At 41.2% G+C, this 19,324-nt stretch overlaps 1 protein-coding gene across 2 annotated transcripts in view; it reads right to left on the bottom strand.

Annotated features, from left to right (window-relative positions):
• PLPPR5 (phospholipid phosphatase related 5) overlaps positions 1 to 19,324 on the bottom strand; it is a 156,155-nt gene that overhangs the window by 60,757 nt on the left and 76,074 nt on the right. For both annotated transcript variants that reach the window (XM_030573019.1, XM_030573015.1), the window contains one exon: positions 15,135 to 15,209. In XM_030573019.1, the coding sequence (XP_030428879.1) occupies positions 15,135 to 15,203 (69 nt within the window). In that variant the 5' untranslated portion in view covers positions 15,204 to 15,209. Of the gene's footprint in view, positions 1 to 15,134; positions 15,210 to 19,324 lie in introns of those variants that run through there.

Raw genomic sequence — 19,324 nt, 5'->3', positions numbered from 1 at the left:
AATAGCATAAAAAAGTGAATTGGTCAAATTGCCCATCTAATCACAGATACAAAGTGGGTGACAAAACCTATGTCAAATAGTGTCTTATTCAAGAATAGTCTCATTAATTTCAATGAAATATTTCCCATTAAGGGCCTAATGGATTCTTGTTTGTTTCCATAAATAGAGCTGAAGCTTCACTCTCTTGTAATATTTTGAAATAGTGACCTTCAGACTGAGGACACTATTCCACTCGAAGACTTAAATCCATTTATCTTCAGGTGCCTCATATCATTTCTGACAATATTTCCCAACCACAAAACATATTATTGCTACAAAAGGTGGTAAAGAAACAAAGCTAATAACTTATTGAAATGGAATCTGCTGAGTCAGAAAGGATGAACAAGCTACTGTGACTACATCCAACTCAGTAGCCTTCACAGGACGTTGAGTAGGGTCCTTACTCACATATTTACTGCTACATTGTTAAATCTATAGTCCAAATTCTTTCCCTCAGCTACACTGGTGTACATTTGAACTTACTGCATTGACATCAGTGCCACAAACATTCAGGGCAGGGTGTAGGAACCTGCTCAGGATGGGGAGGATAGTGTGGATGGATGTCAAAATATCTTGCTGTAGGAGACCTTCTGTCTCCCACCCCATTCCTGTTAAAACAAAGAAATATCAGGGTCCAATTCTACCGTGGTTATTACACAAGGTGACTTTCACCAGTGTATAGAGGACTTATATAAAGTCTACACACCACTTAAGCCTTGAGTTGCATAGGCCTTGTGAGATTCATGCAGAGGGGCTAATTTTGCTCACAGTTCCCCTCAACTGCAATTAGAGCTATGTATGTGTGTTTGAAAGAATAATTTCCCCCCATTTTCTAAATATATTCTCCTATTTAGTACTTTCTTTACCAGAGTGACAGAATCTGCCAACCCTATTGCTGTTCCAGTTCCACATTCCTATGCTATGCTAAGCCAGTTCTTCTATAGGGAGTATTTTTTGTTAGTATGGTGCAGGAAAAGAGGCAAAGCACACAAAATCTGTGGAGGTTCCTTTGCTCTGGCAGGAGAGGAAAAAATAACTAGTAAGAGCCCCTAATTTATCAGATGGGATTGAGTCAGGAATTCCTGCAAATAGCAGGATGAATGTTTATTTTTAGATAAATCTTCATGGGGTTTGGATCACAAAGTGTTTCTGATGCGGATTACATGAGAAAGTAAAGAGGAATAGTATTGACAGTCCTCTGAAAATGAAAGCTGTGTCCTGTATGAACTGTGATATCTGATTACTCTAGCTGTTGAGTGAAGGAAATACTGATTGTGGATTCTGTTTTCTTTTAAACATGTTGTGGGTGAATTTGATGAAAATGAATTTGATGTAAATGAAGGTGAGGAAGTAATAGTTTTGACAACAGCCAGGCATAATGAAGGTATATATTGTGAATGCTTCCTCCACACAGTTCTGTTAATGCACCCATACAAAACCTGCAGCCCCCTTGTAATTCCAATCTTGTCTCTCTACTCTACACAAACAGTGTGCATTTCTTGGAATGTGGCCTCTTCATTGTTTTTCATTTGTAACAAAAAGCCAGTCAAATGGCACTACTTTGTTCACTGTTGCAGGGTTATTCAGCTGGGATTTACACTCTTCAGAAGTCAAATGTACAGTTCTCTCTCTCATGTTTGATAATTGAGACATCTTTAAGAGTTAACCAACAGGGTATTTTGAATTGTTCAGTGGGGAAGTTGGCCGATCTGATCCAGGTCTAATTTAAGGCTTGATCCAGTGAACACTTATGCAAATGAATAATTATACTCACATGAGTAGTTCCATTGACCTACAGCCTAAGCCAATTCCCACTTCTGTCCAAGGCTTAAATTCCCAGAGAATATTTCCCAGAGGCCACCATGCCCTCCCGCCCCATTCTCCATGGGCAGCAGGGCTCAGGGCTTCAGCCTCACGGAGGGGTGCACCAGGGCACAGGGCTTCAGTCACAGGGCCCTGCTGACTCCCTGAAACTGGCTTATGGCTCCCCAGAAGGCCACAGACCCCCTAGTTGAGGAGCACAAAAGCAGGAGTGGCCAACCTGAGCCTGAGAAGGAGCCAGAATTTAGCAGTATACATTGCCAAAGAGCCACAGTCATATGTCAGCAGCCCCCCAGCAGCTCCCACTACCCACTTCCAGCAGCCCCGCCAATCAATGCCTTCCCCTCCCTCCCTGCACCTCCCAATCAGTTGTTTTGTGGCATGTAGGAGGCTCTGGGGGATTGGGTGGGGAGCAAGGACACGGCAGGATCAGGGGCGGGGGTGGTAAGAGGTGGAGTGGGGGCAGGGACTCTGGGAGAGTCAGGGGTTGAGCAGAGCATCCCCCAGCACATTGGAAAGCTGGCGCCTCTAGCTCCAGCCTTGAAGTCGGTTCTTATACAAGGAACCGCATATCAATTTCTGAAGAGCTGCATGTGGCTCCAGAGCCACAGGTTGGCCACCCCTGCACAAGAGCATCAGGCTGGAGTCAAGGTTTGAAAATATTTACCAGAGTTCTGCTCCAGATAGCTCTGGCTGAATTTAAACAGTGCTTATGTCCATGAAAAAACTACTGCCATTTTCACTGGGAACTGGATTGGGCTCTTAGTTACAAAACAGCTGTACCTGAGGAATCATATCCTTAATGAGGAAGATATAAGGAAGAACATTTTCTAGGGAGTGGAACATATGACAGAAGATCAGCAGTTTGTGGTTCTGTTCCCAATGTGTGGTCTTAGACAAGACACTAAATTTCCCACCATTCATCAATTAAATGGGAATAACAGAATTTATTAATTACTTAGTGATGAGACTAATAATAATTAGTATTATTTGTATTGCAGTAGCTCATAGACATCCCATTATGCTAGACACAGCACATGTGAAATAACAAGACACACTTTTTCCCGAAAAGCTTACAGGGTTTTACAATCTAAGCATATGAGGAGAGATGGCAGCTGGAAGTAAAACAAATGGGAAGGAGGACAGGGTAACAGAGAAGTGATTGGAGTTTGATATAATGAGTAGCAGTCACAGCACATCAAGTACTTAGCCATGATGCACATGGCAAAAGTGATTAATTTTTGTAAAGCGCATTGCTATCCTCAGATGAAAGTGGAAGTGAAAAGTACTATTGTGTACAAGTTCTCAGCAGGATGGAGCAATACATTTGGAAAAGCAGAAAGGGCCCTATATATAGGAGCTGTACATCTTCCAAAAATGTACAGGCTGTACTTGCATACCCACTGTTAAACTCTTACTATAAGAAAAAACAGGATTTTTAGTCAATGTATAAAGTCAGTGTTTTATGTCTAGTAGTTTAAACTATTTCCCAGAAATCAGAATACTCATGTAACTGGAATATTTGAGTGTCATAATGGTAATGTTATCTATAGTTATAAGAACTATAAATTAGAAAATTAATTGGAAAATTATTGCCACTGCAATAAAGTTATTGTCATCACTGGTAGATAGCATTCCATTACTATCACATAAAATGTAACTGAATTTAAGATTGTAAATTACTCTGCATTTGGCAAACTTTAGCTCACTTTTTGGGACTACCTGTTAGATAAAAATTGCATATGCAACCTCAGTATTTAAGAACAAGTTTCCAAGTCCTATCAGCCTAGAATATATAGTAATTGAGTCTTTCCTTAGGGAAAGAAATAATGGCCAGGGAACATTAGTATTAGCATGGAATGTTGGGACAGCACACTGCTGAATCAATAGCTAATATAAGCAGAGTTCTGCCTTATTAATAGGGCAGCATGGAACTGAAAAATTACTCTGACCTGCACTATATACATTACATGATATATATCTAAATGCCTAGGTTTTACACATTCCAAAATTAGTTCAGACATTTGCACAATACATAAAGGTCTTATGTTCAAATTCATGAAACTCCCTTTATATATTATTTAATTCATTTCACCAATTTGGATCTGGTAATGTTGCTATTTATCCAACTTCTCTTCTCCTAAAGAGTTATATTTGCAGATCATTCACAATACATGATGACATAGGAGCCGACTCCGTGGGTGCTGTGGGGCTGGAGCACCCAGAGGGAAAAATTAGTGGGTGCTCTGCACTCACTGGCAGCCAAGCTCCCCTCACCCCACCTCCTCCTCCTCCTCCCCTGAGCATGCCGAGTCCCCGCTCCTTCACGTACCTCCCAGCGTGTCCTGCATGGTCACCGCCAAACAGCTGTTTGGCAGTGTTAGCGTGCTCCGGGAGGGAGAGGGAGAAGTGGTAACATGGCACGCACAGAGGAGGCAGCAGGGAAGAGGCATGACTGTGGCAGGGATTTGGGGAAGGAGTTGAAATAAAGGAGAGGAGGGAGGGGGCGGAGACTTTGGGGAAGGGATTGGAAATGGGGTGGGGCCTCATTGAAGGGGTGGAGAAAAGGGCTGGGACTGCAAGCATGGGGGAGGGTTGAGCACCCACGGGAAAGAGGGGAAGTTGGCACCTATGAATGAGACTAATTAATACAATGATTATTTAAACATCTTTTATTTGCTATTATAAAGATGATCATAAATGCACTGTATCTGTCATCACATCAAGGTTACAAGCTTAGCCTTTTATCCACTTGAAAATCTATGCTGATGTTAACTGAGAAAGTGCTCAGCCCATCCAGTCACCTCTTTGTGGCGATCATGTTCTTACTCAGTGGTTGGTCATTCATAGGAACTCCTTGCCAGGAGATCATGTGAAGTCCAAAATTATAACTAGGTTCAAAAAAGAACTAGGTAAGTTCATGCAAGATAGGTCCATCAATAGCTATTACCTAGGATGGGCAGGGATACAACATCATACTCTGAGTGTCCTTAGCCTCTGTTTGCCAGAAGCTAGGAATAGATGACAGGGGATGGATCAGTTGATGATTGCCTGTTCTGTTTATGCCCTCTGAATCATCTGGCATTGGCCAGTAGCAGAAGACAGGATACTAGGCTAGATGGACCATTGGTCTGTCCCAGTATGGCCGTTCTTATGTCCTTTTCTTATGTTCTTATCTGAATAGGGAATGGTTATTGTTCCTTCCTAAATGCCAATAGATCATGGAGATATTGCAATTTGATAAAAGGAACTATGGTTTTTTTTGATGTTCACAGCTAAAACTTCTTCACACTCTAGTGTGTCCATAAGAAGCTGGTAGAGCTTGCTTGTATGGTTTTCTATTGACTTTGAAAGGAGCATCATGCAATTTTTGCCAACATAAACCCAACAAAGGATATAATTTTTAACCTACTATCACAGAATCATTTATTTCAAAATGTATGCTGTGTGGAAGACTTGTACATATAAAACACAACCTTTTCAGAGGTAGAAACATTTTAAAATAATGATATTTATTGGTCTGTCATGTCATTAGAACTCTGTTCTTTTAACTACTTACACATTAAAATAAATGGGAGACCTGAATATCATAGATAAATACTGCAGGACCATGTCCTCCTTAGTAAGCCTTCATGAAATAACCTTTGGAAAATGTAATGGGCAGTTTGCTAAAAAGATATAAGTGTCTAGGGAGGCCATATATTTTCATGATGTTAGCATTGTTCCATAAAGTCATTGTTAGTTTACAGCATGCTGAGGCTGTCTTTATAGTAACTAGGAGAGGAACCAAATTGGATTTAAAACAAATTATTTAGCTTGTTAGACATCCTAATGCCCAATTATTTAACTTCATTAGGAACACATTTGTTGGGAGTGAGGCATATTCAGGCCTGACAGAGCATGCTCTGATCTAATAGTTCAACAGCTTAGCATGAGCAGAATTGTGCATATGTAAGAAAATTCAGAGTAATCCTGTTTGCAAGAAAAACAGAAGAGAAACTAATCAGGCAGCTACAAAAGACTGGTTTGAACGAGGAGAAAACCTGTACTGACAGGAAAGGAGAATTAATAAGGAAATTAAAGGCCAATACATATGTATAAGAAAAGATAACAAAAAGTTTTCTATAGCCAATGTAACAAAAATTTGAGGAAGCCATGAACTGACAGGGATGACACTACAAGACTCTCCTACAATGTGCTTCCCACTTGCGAGTAACTGATCACTGTTTATGGATGTTTTGCCTTACTACTCTGATCTGCTGAGTGGTGAATTTCTATCCAGCAACATTTAAAATTCCAGTTAGCAAAGAGCGACAGCCAGGAGGAATGGGCATGATCTCAGATTTGTCCCAACTGACCTTGCATATAGATATACAGTGATGCCAAACTCAGTAATAAGCTTAAGAAAATCAGGTATAGTGTATTAGCTGTGGGTCTGTAATAGATACATATATCTGTGAATAAGATCTCAGGCACCCCATACTTAATAATTTTGCTCTCTTGACTTTGCAGCTAGCAGCTCCAGAGAAAACAGTAATGATAATGGGGACACTGGGGAATTCTTGCCAGACCCCTTCCCTTAAAGGTAGAGAGGCTTAGAATGAGAAACGTTTATAATTGTTTCTATACTGCAATTTAAATCCACTGTCAGTAGTTTCTTCTTAATGCCAAATGTATATAATGTCTTGAATAGATGCTTTCAGCTAAACCTGTCACTCTGTGTGTGTGTGTCCAGGAGAAATATCGACAACATGAGTGTTTCAAAGAAATACAAAGTAATCAGATTTATAAGCCACGTGTACTGTTACAAGGACAAAACCTTTCATCATTACTTTACTAGAAATATCAAGAAGTTACATCAGGAGTGCACGGCTCACAGAGAGAAGAAAGTTAGAGTTCTTTTCATATCAGTGTGGTAAGGGGCTCAGATTCTCCCTTGCCAGGAGAACTATCCAGTGAGGTAAACTACTACTCAGGTACACCTCGTCATGAAGTTTCCTTACTAAGCTCCTCTCAATGCATAATGTTTGGAGAGTCATGGAGGGAGGAGGGGCCAGGGAGAGTCAAAACCTGGAAAACTGGAACTCAGGGGTGTTAAGGAGGTGTTGATCCCTGGAATTCTGCTTCCCCTGGCAGTATAACTCCTGAGGGAGTCATGCTGTCATTGGTGCCTCCTTTTGTTGTGCCCATTTCCCTCGGAAAAGGACATTGGGAGGGAGGTTCCATTGGTATTAACTACTTCAATTGTTTTCCTCTTGGAAATACACCAGTAGTTCAGGAGAAACACTGAATGGCAGTTAGCTCGCTGCTGACCATCTTTGAGAGATGACTACCACTTTCGTGAGTCTCACGTGCATCAGTTATTCACAGCTGGTTCTCTACTGTTCAGCAAATCTTTAAATTTTTTAAACAATTATTGCTTACTAGGGTTAGACTAGCTTACAAAAGCAAAACTGGAGAATTGCTTTGGACAATTTCTCTAAAAATAAAGAGCATTCATTGAATGATTTTGTTCTGTTGGGCTTTTCCATTTTCAAACAAGTGGCAGCCTTCCAGTGCTTTTCTTGTCAGAAGACAAAAAAAACAAAAAGTGATTAGCACAATTACCATTTTTCATCAGCATCAGTTCTTTTCCTGTTATAGTTGCATTGCTCTCAGTGAATTATTAGTGCTGAAATCTTCTTCTTTGATATTTATCTCCATATTAGATATGCTTGGAAGCTTAATTTTTCAGTGCATTGCCAAAAATAATTTGTTGCTACTTCTAAAATTGAAATCAAACATGGTTAGATATGGCTTTGTTTTCTAATAATGTATTATTCCTATCTAGCAATGACTAACAGAAGACTGATTGCCTTACATAACTTTTTAAATACAACTGTACCAAAATAAATTATTGAAATTAGTAGTGAATCATTTTTTCCCCCTTTTTAACAAATAAGTCTGTCCAGCAATAAGTTAAAATAATCCAGTCCACAAAGCAATCTAGGTGATTCCTGCAGCTTCAGCATATGGCACTGTTGTACAAAAGACTTGGATTAAAATAAAACAGGCTATGGCTCTTGCTTTCATCTCAAGAAAGGAGGAATGGTTACTATGTAGGAGCAATATTCAATTCCCAAGAATGTATTTGTCTCTGAGTGCTACTTATTAAATGTTCCACATACCAGACCCCAACAAGATTTTTGAAGGCCCAGTGATAAAACTCCTTTGATGCACAGTTTTACAATTAGATCAGCCATGTGATCCACCTGAGCTGTTCATCGTTTCATGCGTCACATGTGTCCTCTGCATCTTTCTTCTGCCTTCTGGGCTATGATCCCATCAGAACTCATAAGCCAAATATGGTTGGGTCTAGTTAGTGTTTGAATGCAAGATGTTTACGAAAAACTCACATGCGACAGGAAGCGCTATTGGAGATTCAATAGGCGGTATGCTTCCCCTGATTCAGAACTGAACCAATGATCAAGCAAGGTGAGAAGGGGCACTGGAGGTGTCAACATTCATGTGAAATAAAGGCCCTACCCAGTTAAAAATCAAGAGAGAGAGAATAAGTAGGATTTTCCCTAAATTCTTATATTTCCTTGTATTTTCAATTGGATAAAATAATCATTTTTTTTTGTCTGGTCCTGTTCTTCAGCAATGATGTAAGCTGTTTAAAGGCAACCAGTGCATGGCAGTGACAGGTATTTATGACAGAGCTTCATACTAATAAGCTTTTCTGTTCACTTCCTTGTTTATTTACCAATGTCACTGATAAATTAGTACAGCCGTTGCACACTTGCTCTGTTAGGACTCATTACTGTATCTTACATAAAATTCCCCACTGGTCAGATTTATGAAACAATTAATAGGTACTGGTAGCAGTTATGTAGGTACTGGTAGCAGGGGAAAAAGGGAAAACAGACTGGTAGGCTGTGACAATTTTTTGAGCAGTACATTTTAAATACCTTTCCTAGACAGAAAATAAATACTGAAAAGCCCAAAGGGTAAAGTAAAGAATAAGATTGACTTCATACTATTGAGTCAGCTGTAAATTATTCAAGTCATTTTGGGCTCATCTATGAGAAAACTTAAGATTCAATGGAAAACGATTGCATAAAGAGCTCTGCAGAGTGCAGAACCAAAGCAGAGAGATATATCATGTCAGGATGTCTTGAGGAACATTAAAACCCCCCCAAACCATTACTCTATAGCTACACAAAAAGGATCCACAAGATCAAAACGCAAAAGAGAGTAATCCCATCAGCATGATGAAATAGAGCATAGGGCTCTATTCTGAGAAACCTGTGTCTCAAGTGCACAGAAGCAAGATTTTCATGAAATTTAGATAGGAAGTTGCAGAATATAGATCTACCATCTGACTTACAAATAATAATAGTACCAAAAATCAGTGTTCTGACACATATATATTACAGTGTTTGCAAGCAATGACTGTCAAAATTAAGGCCAAATTCTATCCTATATTATATAAATTAGAGAAAAAAAGTTTAGCAGCTTTTAAAGGTATATGAGTGTGAGGATGAAAAAAGTAATTTTCCTATAGAATTCTGTCAGATATTTTGCACTGACATTTCTCAAAAATAGATGAAAGCTAGAAACTCCACATTTGGCTTGTTTAGCAGTACCAGTTCGGTAGTTTAATGACATGAACATGTAAGCCCCAAGCCTGTGACAGTGAGTATTAGGGCTTTAAATCAGGTAATTGTATGCAAATGCTTTGGACTAGTTGGAAGAATGTTTCCAGAAGACACTTTAGACAGCTGTGCTACAAGCACCTATTTAAGGACATGGCAATTAAGGAGGGATATTTAAGGATCTCTCAGATATAGACAGTTAATTTAAGGATACGTGTTGTAAGGATGCGTATTTCATTAAATGATGACCGAGTTGAAGCAGACTCCATTGACAATGAAAGATAAGCAGGCTTCAGTTACTGGTGGCTGAATTAAAGATGCATTTGTTATCTCCCAAACCTCAAATAGGATATGAGCTCCATAAACTCTGCAGACTGATTCTGCAGAGCATCTAAGCCATCAAAAATACTGCAGCAACAGGGCCATTCAGGGAACTTTTGAGCTCAACTTGTAAAGCTGGTGGAGTGTGCATAGTCTACAAGCCCAACAGTTCTGGGTCAAAGTATTTTTTAATTTTATCAGCAAAGCCAGAAGAGCCTGTAAGCTCCAGAAGATATGCCATTGGGATTTTTCTAATTTTTCCCTAAGAAACCAACAACCCAAAAGGCCACAAGAAAATTATACTGCATAACTTAACATCAGTATATCCTTAACACTGAGAAATCAAGCACCTTAAAGTCAGAGACTTGATCCTTCTCTGACTTGCACTGGTTTGTTAGCTGTGCACCAGTACTAACTTACTGATTTGCACCGGTTTGACTGGAGGATAATCAGGCACAGGAAGGTCCTTAAGTTACATTTTGTCACAACTTCAGCAGAGCCTTAATGCACATATTTACAATTTCCTTTTCATGTTTTTCTTGTGAAATGTAAATTTTAATATATTATTGCCTAGATTATTAAGACATCAATATCCCTATGATATATAAAATGATTGAGTCAGCACTAGAGGAGAAACCTTAACTTCCAGAATTGCATGACTGAGTGAGTTCTCAACTTTGCACTTGCATTAACATCTTTTGTTCCAGAAGTATAGAGTAGAACCCGGCTTGTCTTCCAGATCAGAAGGAGTTTACAGACTAGCATTTTAAAAAACAAAAAACAATAAAAAACCCAACCTCATTGTTTACAAATAAAAAAATTCAACAAAGTTTTGTCGAGACACAAATGGGACTCTGAAAACGTGGAACTTCACTAAGCATTTTTAGTGTCCCTTTTCAGAGTACTTTAAGGCTTCTTTTGATTTTTCCCCCCAGTTTGTAAATAACCAGGTATATGAAAATACTAGTAAGACAGAGCAGAGTATTACACTAGCAGAAAGTTTGGCCTGGGAGCTGACTCTCAGAAAGAGAGAGCTCTTATTCCACTTTGTAGCACCCCCAGCAACTCTCTTTTGTATACCCTAAATTTAAACCATTATAAACACCTGCCTTTCTCTTCCTCCTGATCCTAGCTACTTCCTATGAAAATGTCATAGGTTAGTGAAATGGTGACAAGAGTGCTATCTCCCTTTCTTCTATGCAGCTCTACCTCGAGTAAACTTAAAAATATAAACTAACTACAGTAGTGATTATTTATCTCCAGAGCTCCCTGATCTAACGTGTGACCAATCCCACATCTTTTCTTCTCTGGCTTTAGGAAGTAGATCCCTTTATAAGCTCAGCTGGACTTAAACAGGCTCAGCTGTATCTACTTGAAAACCAGCTGGGAGTGACTATCTGAGCTACTTGTGCACTCTGGCTGGAAATTAACCCTGCAAACCCCAACCACTGACTGAGTCAGTAGGATTTGCTCTTAGGAAGTTCCTGGGGTGGAGTGTGGCAGGACATGAAGTTCTACTCAGCCCCCAAGGGGCACTAAAAGACACATAACCCATCGCATAAGATGATGTGTATTTATCTCCAGATGTATTCTAGCAGCTAAGAAATTACTGATTCATCACCTTTCAGGAAGAGATTTTCTGATGGATTTACACACTGATTGAGTTCATCGCAGAATAAACTGTTGAAATAAAATTGGATGAAGTTGCAGGCAAGTCATTTAGTTATTTGTGTGCGCTCTTGGGGACAAAACTACCCCCTAATACACAGCTCAGGCCAATGAGCTTTGCACAGGGGTTAGGACTCCAGAGTTTGGGGGAACAAGGGGCTATTTTGTGGCTACAACAGAAGCCTTAGTGCTGCAGCAGCCCCCAGGATGGCTGTTCCTTCCCCCTTCACATAGGGGGTTTGGCTGGTTGAGCTGTATCCACTAGCCCAGGGGCAGGCAAACTTTTTGGCCTAAGGGCTTTATTGGCTTTCAGAAATTGTATGGAGTGCCAGTTAGGGGAGGCTATGCCTCCCCAAAGAGTCAGGCATGGTCCGGCCCCCACCCCCTATCTGCCCCCCCCACTTCCTGCCCCCTTACACCCCCCTGGGATCCCTGCCCCATCCACCCCCTCCACTCCCTGTCCCTCTCCCTGGAACTCCCACCCTGACTGCCCCTCGCCACCCTATCCAACTGCTCCTCTCATTCCTGACTGCCCCCCCGGGACTCTTGCCCCCATTCAACCCACCTGTTCCCTGCCCTCTGACTGCCCCAACCCCTATCCATACCCTTGCCCCCTGACCACCACCCTGAACTCCCCTGCCATCTATCCAACCCCCCCCTTCTCCCTGCTCCCTTACTGTACTGCCTGGAGCACCGATGGCTGATGGCCACCTGGCTGGAGACAGCCACACACCGCGCAGCACAGAGCACTGGGTCAGGCCCTGGCTCTGCAGCTGCACTGCCCCAGAAGCTCGCAGCCCTGCCGCCCAGAGCACTGCGCTGATGGCAGGGTGAGTTGAGGCTGCAGGGGAGGGGAAACAGTAAGGGAGAGGCTGGGGGCTAGCCTCCCTGGCCGGGAGCTCAGAGCCTGGGCAGGAGGATCCTGTGGGCCAGATGTGGCCTGTGTGTTGTAGTTTGCCCACCTCTGCACGAGCCTTTTCCTAAACCCTTCTGCAATCTAAGTAAATATATCATTTATTCCCTATCTTGTCTTCCATGGCTGTGATTGAATAAATTTCCTCTCCTGGAAAAATGAGACAAGTGAAACAGGATTTTTAGAATGAATGTTAAAGGCAAACCTTTTCATCAGCTCACTCCGCTCTACAATAGGAGCTCAAAGATTACATATTTCTCCTATCTGTTGCTTAAAAAAAAGTTACAGCTGTTCAACACATGCATTGGCCTTTGATGATGAACAGTAATAATAATAACATAGTATTTATACGTAGAGTATAGATATTATATAATAGTGCTTTTTACCCATGCATCTCCAAGCCTTTAGCAAAAATAGGTCATCCGCATTAGCCACATTTTATATATGAGGTAACAGAGGCATGGAAAGGCTAGGTGATTTGCCCCCAAATTCCCACACAAAGATTCCGGAATAAGACCTAGGTCTCCTGACCCTTTGTCTACAGCCCTAGCTGCAGGGCTATTCTGACTCTATGTAGTAGATTCTGTGTTGCAAACTGTACAGATAACATCAGGACACAAACAGAGTTTTTGGATCTCCAAACTCTTTGAGATTTGACAGTCTGGAAGCCATGTAGCTTGATTTGTCTCAGTGGAACATAACACAACCAAGGAAAGCCAATGGATCTGCAGTGATTTATGTCACCGCAGAGCATAAACATTGCCTGAAAGGAGTGCATGTAAATTGCCAAGTTACAAAACTCATTGAAATTATGTGACAGAAATAATACAAGACAATGAAATCATTTACCATACAAACAGAAGTAACTTTAAAAATGTGCTGATAAAAGAGAAAAGTAATGTAGCTGGGAGAAGAAAAGAGGAGACAGAAACTTGTACAGGGAAGGTTGTTTAAATTACAACCCTCACATCAGAAAGACTTCTTTGTTTTGCGTATGGCTACCATCTCCCTCCAGCAGATGATGTTACCTTCTATCTATCTATGGGCCTATCACTACAGTATCAAAGCACCTTGCAATCATCAATGCATTTATCCTCACAACACCACTGTGTGATAGGGAGGTACATTTTGCAGATGGGAAACTGAGGCACAGAGAAACTAGGTGACTTGTCCAAGGTCATACGAGAAGTCTGTGATGGAACAGGAACTGAACCCAGCTGGCCAAATCCCAAGCAAGCACTCTAGCCACCTGGACCTCTCTTGGCTGTAACAATGTATTTATGGATATAACTATAACTATATATATATGAAATGAAATATGTATGTTAATCAGGGCAGAATTTTGTCTATATCTTTTTATGCCACTGTTTACTATTTTACGCAGTCATAGCTCTCACTGACATGATAGCATCAGAGCAGTTGAAGTTTTTTTCCTATTGAAATGCTTGGCTGATGGTGTTGCTTGTATCAGCAACCTTTGAGGCACACCCAAACTAGAAGCCATCTCCAGCAAATAACACAGAGATGAAATTGCAGGATGCATGAGCAGAGACAACATGTGCTATTCAAAGTATGCCAGATCATTGTTCTCTACAGGCATGGAACTACACTAGGAATGAGCAGCTCTGATTGCTGTTGATGGAGGCATACAGAGAAATCTGGAATTTCAGTAGGACAACTGATTTTTATATAGGGAAACAGAAGAGGAAAAAGTAAAACCACATTTTCTTGCCCTGTCCTTGTTAAGGAGAGTTAGCTATGGTATGGGCTTAGAAAGACCTCAATAAAAAAATAAGGGAGCAAATTATCTGCTAGTATAAATGGGCTTAGCTCAAGTTACTTCAAAATAGCTTTACCCATTTATACTTGCAGGTAATTTGGCCCATAAAGACTTTGGGCGCTTCTAAATAGCAACATTTTCTTGATTTCCATGTTATAAATAATATAACTTGGGTTATTCCACAGAGGTGAAACCAAGCCATGTTACAATACAGATGGAGCATTACTTTGCAGTAATCTGGTGCTTCAGCATTGCCTGTTTTGCTGTGAAGACAGTCTCTGAGCATCAGAGTAAAACATATGAAGTACCTTAAATGTTGACATGACTATTATAAATATATCATGCACCCTCAAAATAGTCTCAAAATAGGGGCAGCCCAGCCAACTTTGGAGCTTGTCAAAGTACTCATTATGAATTTATCCTGTGATGGCTCTAATTCCCATCTCTACCACCGACCCACTGTATGACTTTGAACAAGTCTCTTAACCTCTCATCACCTCGGTTTCCCCCTCTTTAAAACGGGGAGGATGATATTTACCATCCTTTGTAAAGTGCTCTGAGATCAATGGATGAAAAGAACTATAGAAGTACAGTCCTGAGAATTATTACATTAGCAAGCCAATGAGGGAAAGCTTCCTCCACTAGTGTCTGAGCTGGTCTTATTGAGAGGTACTTTAGTCTCCAGGATGTGATCCACTTAAAATGGAAAGTACCAGTATGCAGGACACTGTTGTTTCCCTTTCATACTAAAAATGAAACAAAAAAATTGCAACTATGGGACCTAAATCTTATTCATAACAGGGAAAAGTGATTGTCAGCTAATAGATGACATTAAATAATGTGTACCAAAATGTTAGAATACTTTGATAAATATAAATATGTTCCTCTGGTGAGAGGTCTTTCTTTGAAAAATATCCCTTGTAACTTTTCAAATTTATCTCAAGTGTTTTCTTACCTCAACTAATATGAAGCATGGTAAAACTGTGTAGCTTCTCTGAGTCTGATGCCTGCTGTTTGAAATCATGTTCCCCTGTGAAGGAAGTAAAGGACACTGTGTACATTAATAAAGAATTATAGAATCATACAATCATAGAAATGTAGAGCTAGACAGGACCTCGAGAAGTGATCAAGTCCAGCCCTCTGTGCTGTGGCAGGACCAAATAAACCTAGACCATCCCCGACAGCTGTTTGTCCAGTTTGTTTTTAAAAGCTTCCAAAGGTGGGAATTCCATGACCTCCCTTGGAAGCCTATTCCAGAGCTTAGCTATCCTTAGAGTTAGAAAGATTTTCCTAATATCTAACCAAAACCTCCCTGGGTGCAGATTAATCCCATTACTTCTTGTCCTACCTTCAGTGGACGTGCAAAACAACTGATCATGGTCCTCTTTATAAGAGCTCTTAACATAACGGAAGATTGTTATCAGGTCCCCTGCCCACATCAGTCTTCTTTTTTCTAGACTACACAAGACCGGTTTTTTTAACATTTCCTCATTGGTCAGGTTTTCTAAACCTTTTATCATTTTTGTTGCTCTCCCCTGGACTCTTTCCAATTTGTCCACATCTTTTCTAAATTGTGATGCCCAGAATTGGACACAGTCCTCTAGCTGGAGCCTCTCCAGTGCCAAGAACAGAGGGACAATTACCTCCTGTAGCTTATATACAATACTGTTTAAACACAATAGACTCATATTAGACTTTTTTTGCAGCTGCATCATGTTGATGACTCATATTCAGTTTGTGGTCTACTATAACCTCCAGATCCTTTTCAGTAGTATGAGCACCTAGACAGTTATTCCCCATTTTGTAGTAGTGCATTTGATTTTTCCTTCCTATCTGAAGTACTTTGCATTTGTTTTTATTGAATTTCATCTTGCTCAGCTCAGACCAAATCTCCCGTTTGTCAAGGTCATTTTAAATTTTAAACCTGTCCTCCAATGAGCTTGCAACACTTCCCAGTTTGGTGTCACCTGCAAATTTTATCAGCATACACTCTACTCCATCGTCCAATTCATTAATGAAAATATTGAATAGTACTGGACCCAGGATATTCCCTGTGGAGCCCCAGTAGATACAGCCTCCCAATATGACAGAAAACCATTGATTACTCCTTGAGGACATTCTTTCAATCAGTTGTGCACCCATCTTATAGTAATTTCATCTAGATCACATTTCTCTGGTTTGCTTCGGAGAATGGCATTTGGAACTGTGTCAAAAACCTCAGTAAAATCAAAGTATATCGCACATCTGCTTCCCCCCCATCCACTAGGTCAATAGCCTTATCAAAGAAGGAAATTAAGTTGGTTTAGCATGATTTGTTCTTGAGAAATCCATGTTGACTATTTCTTATAAACCTATTAGCTTCCAGATGCTTACAAATTGATTGTTTAATCATTTGCTCCAGTATCTTTCCAGTATTGAAGTTACACTGACTGGTATATAATTCCCTCTCCTCCTTGTCCTTCTTTTTAAGATAGGTACTATATTTGCCCTTCTCCAGTCTTATGGGACCTTTCCTGTCCTCACGGTCATTCCTAACCTCTCCAAGATTGCTTCAGCTAGTTTCTTAAGTACACTAGGATGAACCTCATCAGGACCTGTCAACTTGAATATCTTTAACTTATCTAAATAGTTTTTAACCTGTCCTTTCCTTATTTTGGCTTGCCTTCCTTGTCACTTCTTTCATCTTTTTCTCGCTCCAAGTGTATTTAAAGAGCCTCTTATTGCCTTTTATGTTCCTTGAAAGTTGTAACTCATTTTGTGCTTAAGCCTTTCTGATTTTGTCCTTACATACTTGTGATATTCTTTTGTACTCCTCCTTATCAATCTGACCATACTTCCACCTTTTGTACAATCCCTTTTTGATTTTAGGGTCATTAAAGAGCTCCTGATTGAGCCTTATTGGCCTCACTATTCTTCCTATCTTTCCTTTGCATCGGAATAGGTTGCAGTTGTGTCTTTAATATTGTTTCCTTGAGGAACTGCAGGTGCCCCTGAACTTCTTTTTCCTTTAGATTTTCTTCCTATGGGACCTTAGCTAGCAGTTCTCTGAGTTTGTTAAAGTGTTATTTTTTTGAAATCCATTATCCTTATTCTGCTGCTCTCATGCCTTCCTTTCCTGAGAGTCACAAAAGCTATCATTTCATGATCACTGTGTCACCCAAATTGCCTTTCACCTTTGGATTCACTAGTAATTCCTCCTAGTTGGTCAGAATCAAGTAAAAAATAGGTACCCCTCTGGTTATTTCTTCACTTTCTGGAACAAAAAGTTGTTCCTGATACATTCCATGAGCTTACTAGAAATTTTGACATTGTCAGGATTGTTTGCTCTACAGTAGATGGAATAAGAACAGGTTTACACACAAACTTGCACCAGAATAAGTGTGAATTACAACTGATTTAGTTTTTTTTTCAGTGCCAGTCTGTTTGAAGACATTAATTCTGGAATAAAAGTGATTCAAGTTTATTTAGGTAAGGTTGGCCTTGTTACTGACCTGTGATAAGTTGAATGTATGACGAGTTGCCATCTGATGTGCTGGGGTCTCACTCAGCCCTCCGGCCCTGCCAGCCTGGGTTTTCTTTTGCACTGGATTGCTGTGCCAGGCTGTCAAGCCCCTTTCCAGTACACACCGAGGCAAGACCACACCCAGCTGCAGACACAGACTGCAGTCAGATCTGTGTGAGAGGATTCAGCCAGCACTCATGTGCACACCCACGGTGGAGAGGTAAACCCCAGATGATATTATCTTGGGCTGTATAGAAAGATCTGCACAGCACAAGCTCATAAAAATTCGCCCTCTCCCTCAATATGAAGAGAGAAATGCAAAGCTTCTTGCCCCCCTACCAGGAGCAGCGAACAGCGGAGGCTAACAGAGGGAGTTTGTTTTGGGAGATGGCTTCTCTGAGTAGTTACTGCAACAGCTGAGGAAGCTCTTAGCAGGAAGGCAATATGGAAGGTGAGTATTCAGCTGTTGTTACCTGCATGGGTTGTGCCATGTTTGTCTTTCTTCCACAGGACAGAAGTGACTTTGTCTGTACAAAGTGCAAGCTGGTCTCCATATTGGAAGAGAAGGTTCGAGGTCTGGAGAAACAAGTATCAACAGTGCGTTGTATAAGAGAAAATGAAGATTTCCTGGACAGATGTCAGGATATGCTTCTATGGGCACAACATTCTGAAGAATCAGAGTAGGCTGCGCAGCGGGGACAGAGGGATTTTGAAGAACTTTGGCAGCATGTGACCTCCAGAAGAAGAAGGAGGAGCGCCCATGTACCAGCAATGCAGATACAGGTGAGCAATAGTTTTCATGTTCTCTCTACAGGTACTAATGCGGAGACTGAATTAGATGATACACCTGAGGGAAGGGAGCAGAAGGAGACTCCACCAATTGGAAGGAATGAGATGCACTGTCCTAGGGTTGGGGCTTCCACGAACACTGCTCCCAAGAGATAGAGGTGGGTGGTGGTGGTGGTTGGAGACTCCCTCCTCGGGGGACTGAGTCATCTATCTGCCACCCAGACCAGGAAAATTGAGAAGGGTGCTGCTTGCCAGGAGCTAGGATTCATGACGTGACGGAGAGACTGCCGAGACTCATCAAGCACTCAGATCACTACCGCTTCCTGCTTCTCCACGTGGGCACCAATGATACTGCCAAGAATGACCTTGAGCAGATTCTGCAGACTACATGGCTCTGGGAAGACGGATAAAGGAGTTTGAAGCGCAAGTGGTGTTCTCATCCATTCTCCCTGTGGCAGGAAATGGCCCAGATAGAGACCCATGAATCGTGGAAGTCAATGAGTGGCTATGCAAGTGGTGTTAGAGAGAAGGCTTTGGATTCTTTGACCACAGGATGGTGTTCCAAGAAGGAGGAGTGCTAGACGGAGATGGGCTCCACCTAACGAAGAGAGGGAAGAGCATCTTTGCAAGCAGGCTGGCTAACCTAGTGAGGAGGGCTTTAAACTAGGTTCACCGGGGGAAAGAGACCAAAGCCCTGAGGTGAGTGGGGAAATGGGATGCCAGGAGGAAGCAGGAGAGCGCAAGCAGGAGAGTGCAAGAGGGGAGGACTCCTGCCTCGTACTAAGAAAGCGGGATGATCAGCGAGTTATCTTAAGTGCCTATACACAAATGCAAGAAGCCTGGGAAACAAGCAG

This window comes from Gopherus evgoodei, chromosome 8 (genome assembly GCF_007399415.2).
Source record: "Gopherus evgoodei ecotype Sinaloan lineage chromosome 8, rGopEvg1_v1.p, whole genome shotgun sequence".
NCBI classification, from domain to species: Eukaryota; Metazoa; Chordata; order Testudines; family Testudinidae; genus Gopherus; species Gopherus evgoodei.
The sequence above is the reverse complement of the archived record's forward strand: the minus strand, read 5'-3'. Positions and strand labels throughout refer to the sequence as shown.